Source organism: Rhipicephalus microplus, chromosome 1 (assembly GCF_043290135.1).
Source record: "Rhipicephalus microplus isolate Deutch F79 chromosome 1, USDA_Rmic, whole genome shotgun sequence".
In the NCBI taxonomy this organism is placed as follows: Eukaryota; Metazoa; Arthropoda; class Arachnida; order Ixodida; family Ixodidae; genus Rhipicephalus; species Rhipicephalus microplus.
The window spans coordinates 265,264,784-265,269,783 of record NC_134700.1 but is presented as its reverse complement, the minus strand read 5'-3'; the positions used below and the strand labels follow the sequence as shown (position 1 = coordinate 265,269,783).

At 48.2% G+C, this 5,000-nt stretch overlaps 1 protein-coding gene across 1 annotated transcript in view; it reads right to left on the bottom strand.

The window, feature by feature from the left end:
* The window catches only part of LOC119187956 (protein Wnt-4), a 56,451-nt gene that overhangs the window by 19,471 nt on the left and 31,980 nt on the right, over positions 1-5,000 (bottom strand). Inside the window, exon 2 of the mRNA XM_037436036.2 lies at positions 4,606-4,862. Coding sequence (XP_037291933.2) covers positions 4,606-4,862 — 257 coding nt within the window. The remainder of the gene's footprint in view (positions 1-4,605; positions 4,863-5,000) is intronic.

Genomic DNA, 5,000 nt, shown 5'->3' with positions numbered 1-5,000 from the left:
CGTACCCATGCATCAACATCTCGCAGCCTTGACAGAAGCTGTCCAATGGCGGCCTAATCCCCGTTCCTTCGGTATTTCGTCTGGTCGTACGCGCGGAGACCCCTTGACCAGTGAGTACTATTGACGTCTCTTTCCACGAACGTATACGCGTCCCTTGGCGCGATAGTTATTTCTTGATATTCTGCAATATATCAGCACGACAAAGCGAACATAAGTATGCTCGTATACCGTGCTCTGTAGACACATTTTGAACTCGTTCGCTTATAATCGCACTGACCGCAACGCAACGCACTCGATCACTAAGTGGAACGATATCGCCTAATGTGGGAGTTAAGTGTCGAACAAAGGATCCACGCTGTGTGGACGCTGTATACGTACTAAAATCACCCTTTACACGAGTTGCGTGCAACGCAGGCGATACACGTATACACAGTGACAATATTCGAACGGTGGCCACATCGCTGCGAACGGCAGCGTCCGCTCGTTTCGCGTCCCGTAGGCGCGGAAGAGACGTGCGACATTCCCGGCGGTCGTAAAGCCGCCCGTCGCCTCCGAGCGGCGCGTCAGCAGTCCGGCTGGCCGCCCTCTCGGCCCGCGTCTCCGATAATCGGCCGCCGATGCTTGCATCACTGCTGTAGAAGGAGCCGTGGGCGTCGGACAAGCTTCGGCCCCTGGTCGTAAAGATAGCGGACCCTAAAGTGGCCCCGTGTCTCCGCCGCCCCAAAAAAAGACGTGGCGGGCATGCAAAATAGTGCCCTCCGCGATGGTATGCCGCCGGGTATACCTAGGTGGCGCAGCGCGAAGGAATGTCCACGGGACGTCGTCTGGTGGTCTCCTCCGGCCGTGGCCGCGTCAGCCGTACGGTCGCGCAGGAGACGGTGCATACCGTGCCACGCTCGGTCCATGGACCGAAAGCGAGATAGGAAGTTCGTCTTACAGAGGGGAGGAGTGCATGGGCTCATTTTTTTTAGCTGGAGATTCGGCCGTATAGCGTGAGAAAACACGGATAAGAGTCTGTAAGCACCCAAACGAGCGCTACAGTGGCGCGACCTACGGAAGGAATGTCGGCTATTTATATATTTCTCCAGATGGTCAAGCAGAGGATGAGTGTCAAGTGAAGGAAGAATACATGTGGGCTCCAGAGGTATACTTGAATATGTGTGGACAAACGTAACACCATTTTCCGACTCGTGAACACCGATACGTACAAAACGATTAGTGTCGTTCAGTGTGCATATAGTCCAGTAGAGTGCGTTCCAAGCTCTTCTTAACTATTTCGTAACCACGCAAAAAAATGATTATTTTTCATATGCCTCAGGAAGAGTTTTCGCAGTTTAAAAAGTACTCCAGGACGCATTGCAGCATGCCAAATTTTGCACAAGGAAATGCTCTTTCAAAAATATATTGTATAGAGCAAAAAAGTGGAATGGTTAAAAATGCGAAAATTGTGTAATTTCAGTCACCAGCTGGTAAACAGTGCAATTAAGAACACTATATATGCAAAAAAAGCGATACGAAGAAGATCCAGAATATACATTTTGAAGATAAATGATCCAGGAGCAGTATAAAAATGATAAAATTTGTACAAAATGTTTATATTTACATAGACAATCGGAACTAAAATGCTGCTTCATTGCTCGTGTCATGCGGTGAAGCATTGTTTGGTTTTTCGTGACACGAGTGACTGATACACTTTCCTCAGCCAATTTAAGATTTTTTTTTGCGATAAGAGCCGGCAGGTGTCACAATATAGATAGATGCCCATGTTGTGAATAATTTCTTTACGAATCATATGTCCAAATAACCTCGATATTTCGTCTATAGCGTCGCCTCTTTCCATGAGTGACCTCACTCTGCATAGTTTGGCTTTCAATATATGCATCGAAGCATTTTTTTTTGCATTTTGCACGTGGCATTCTGTCACACACTTCCAGTGAGGCCCCGCCGATCCAACATCGACGTGCGGCAGACTCGCAGGCTTCCACTTTACGCTTCGGCCTGCGACGCCTGAAAGGCCTCGAAGTGGCACATTTCGAATTTATTTGCGGGTTGGCCGACCCGTGCGGGGTTGCACGTGTGGGGATGTGTGGGCCTGACCGACGCACTCATAGAGCAGACACAGAGTGTGATTACACTTAGACAAACATTTAATTGAAACAGGGGCCAAGGCAGGAGATTACAAAAATAACAAAGGAGGAAAAACTGATACGCGCGATAGAAACAACAGCTATATAACAAAAGGTGCTAAAAACACTACAACAGATACAGGCTAAGGACAAATATGCGGAACATTAATAAAATAACAACAAGATGGAAATCAAAGGAGAGAGACACTATAAATTAATTACAGAATGATCATGGTGGCGCTTTAGAATTTAAACGTGCGACGCAGCGCACACTACAAATATTTAAAAAAAAGGCTGGTTAAAACAAGTTTACGGTTTAACAAAAAAGTCACAATAAAAAGTTCCATACGGACCAAACCAGCCCTTGGTGCACGTAGGGGAGTTGACGGGTGCCGCTGAAGGTCTCGCCAGCTTGGTAGACGACGAGGGTGCCCGGAATTGCAGCCGTCTCAATACGTTGCGCGGGTCACTCCGTGCTCGCCGCCTACGCGAGACTCGCGACACCGACGACCGCACTTGTTGCTGTCTATACGTCAACTGCCTATGCCGATGCAGTCTAAACCTCTTCAGGGGCGTACACGTGTTCCCGTCTCATCTGGGAGTAATTCTCCTTGTTGAGACCACCGGTTCCCCTTCCGGTCAGGGGCAGGGAAGACGAGCCGGCGCCACGCTGGGTCGTTATAGTCGCCGGATGTCGTACCCCAACACAAAAGCGCCCTTCCTTGGTAGGTGGGGCCCGCGGATGCTCCGAAAACTGGAGTCGTTTGTGACACATTCAAAAAAAAAGAAAAGAACTTAATCACGCGATCCTTTAATTTCTCGCGCTGGTCCGTAGTCAGAACCAAGATGTGCTCCGGTGGCCTTCGCATTGTGAGGAGAATCTCTGCGGCTGGCGCCAGGACTCCGCGCCCCAACTGACAACGTGTGGACTATCGCACCGAACCAGATCAGCTCTAAGAGAGAGATAAAGATGCAAGGAAAGGCAGGGAGGTTAACCAGACGCACATCCGGTTTGCTACCCTGCACTGGGGAAGGGATAAAGGGGAGAAAAGAGGTTGCAGAAAGATGAGAAGGTACACACCAGATCAGCTCTAAGATTGTGCACAAAGGTCAGGAGCTACGCACTTGCAGGGGAGGAGACAGCTTGAGGCCGTAAACAAAACAAACCCACGAACGGATCTGAATGTCTCAGGCTGATGCAAAATGTCGTCACCGTAAAACTTTGAAGCTGAGGTGCTGTCATCCTCGGACTCGGCTCGTCCTCGCTCAATTGAGGTGCGGTTTCAAGACATTGTCGAGTGGCGCGTGTTCTTTTGCAACGCAGGTGCGCACCCATGCGCGTGTTACGAGGACGCCACAGGTGCTACGCTTAGAGACATTCAGTGAACTTCGTTATTAGACACTTCTAAGCGATAAGGAGTAGCCGGTGCCCTATTGGTGCGCCACCATCTCTTCACATCACATCAATAAACAAAAAAAAAGCGACTAGTGACAATAGATGTGCCCCTGTGTCTGATATAACGATACAGGCGAAACCAAAGCTGCTGTAAACAGGCTAACAAGGCCACCTTCACATTTTCTACATGCGGCGGACCATCGAAAATGTGTTTTTTTTTTGTAGAATAAATTTTTCCTGACTTCTGGCAATAGCTGTTTATTGAAAAGCTGGCATAAATATTTGGCAATTATTACTGCTCAACACTGTCAGGTCGCGAAGCAGACACCATGATTTGATGTTTGACTTGCAACGGTTGTATTGATTAGATAACTTTGATGTTACTGTTGCATAAACACGAGGCGCGCGCATTTCTGTCAAGTTTGTCAGCCAAGTGCATTTTTCCCAACAAAACACGCACATTGATTTGCACAAAGGTCTGTGAAAAATCACCATGTTGCCAAAACGGCAACACTCAAACTGATTCTGAAAGTTGAGTGATTGGACAAAGTATATTAGAAAGTGCCGGGAGTTAGGAACGAAATCAACATGCCAAAATCGACGATTCGAAGCGTCGATAACTGGTGATTGATTTGAATAAGCGGTATAATGAAAGAGTTAATCTGGTTTGAGGAGCGTATAAAGGTGCAATTCGTGAGCTCCGTATTACGCTGGACGCATTGCATATGTCACGTGGTACAGAGGCAATAAGTTGTGACTCTACAAGACTTTACTGGTAAATCCCGTCTAATCTCGTCTAATCCCTTCCTCATTCATGCATTGACATCTTTATCTTTAACCCTCAAGGATGCATTCGAGGCAAGTGTCTTGACCTTCGTACTTCCGAGTTATGCACGCATGACTACAGCATCCAAACGTAGCACTGTATACGCTAAGTGCACCGCTAAATTGACCCTTCCGTCTAAAAATAAAGGTAAAAGCAACAAGGAAGGGAACGAAGCCTGCAATATTCATGCCTGCTTTCCTCGTCGACGTAAAAAAAATTATTCTATATACAATACAAAGGCATACGTATGTACTTACTGACGTTGAGCACCCCTCCGAAGACGGAGGGTATGTTGTGGAAGGTTGTGCAATTCCAGCGGCTGGCCCTGAATTGGAACTGGCACTCGTCGATGCCCAGCTTGGCGCCGCGGCTCACCGTTTGCAGCGCGCGGTGGCTGAGTACGCACAGGTCCCGGTTCTCCTTCACCTGGTAGCGGAGCTTGTGGCAGTTCTCCGAGTGCGCCGACGCCTTCAGCGTCAGCATGTTTTGGTACGTGCTCGGCATGCCCAGCAGCCTGCGACATTATACATCCTCGGTCAGTTTCAGTTCAGTTCAGTTTCAGTGTCAGTTCATTTCGGACATAGTTACATGACATGAAATATGTCCACGAGGCAAGGCAAAAGGAGACTTCCATGTCTCCTGACGAGGCCTT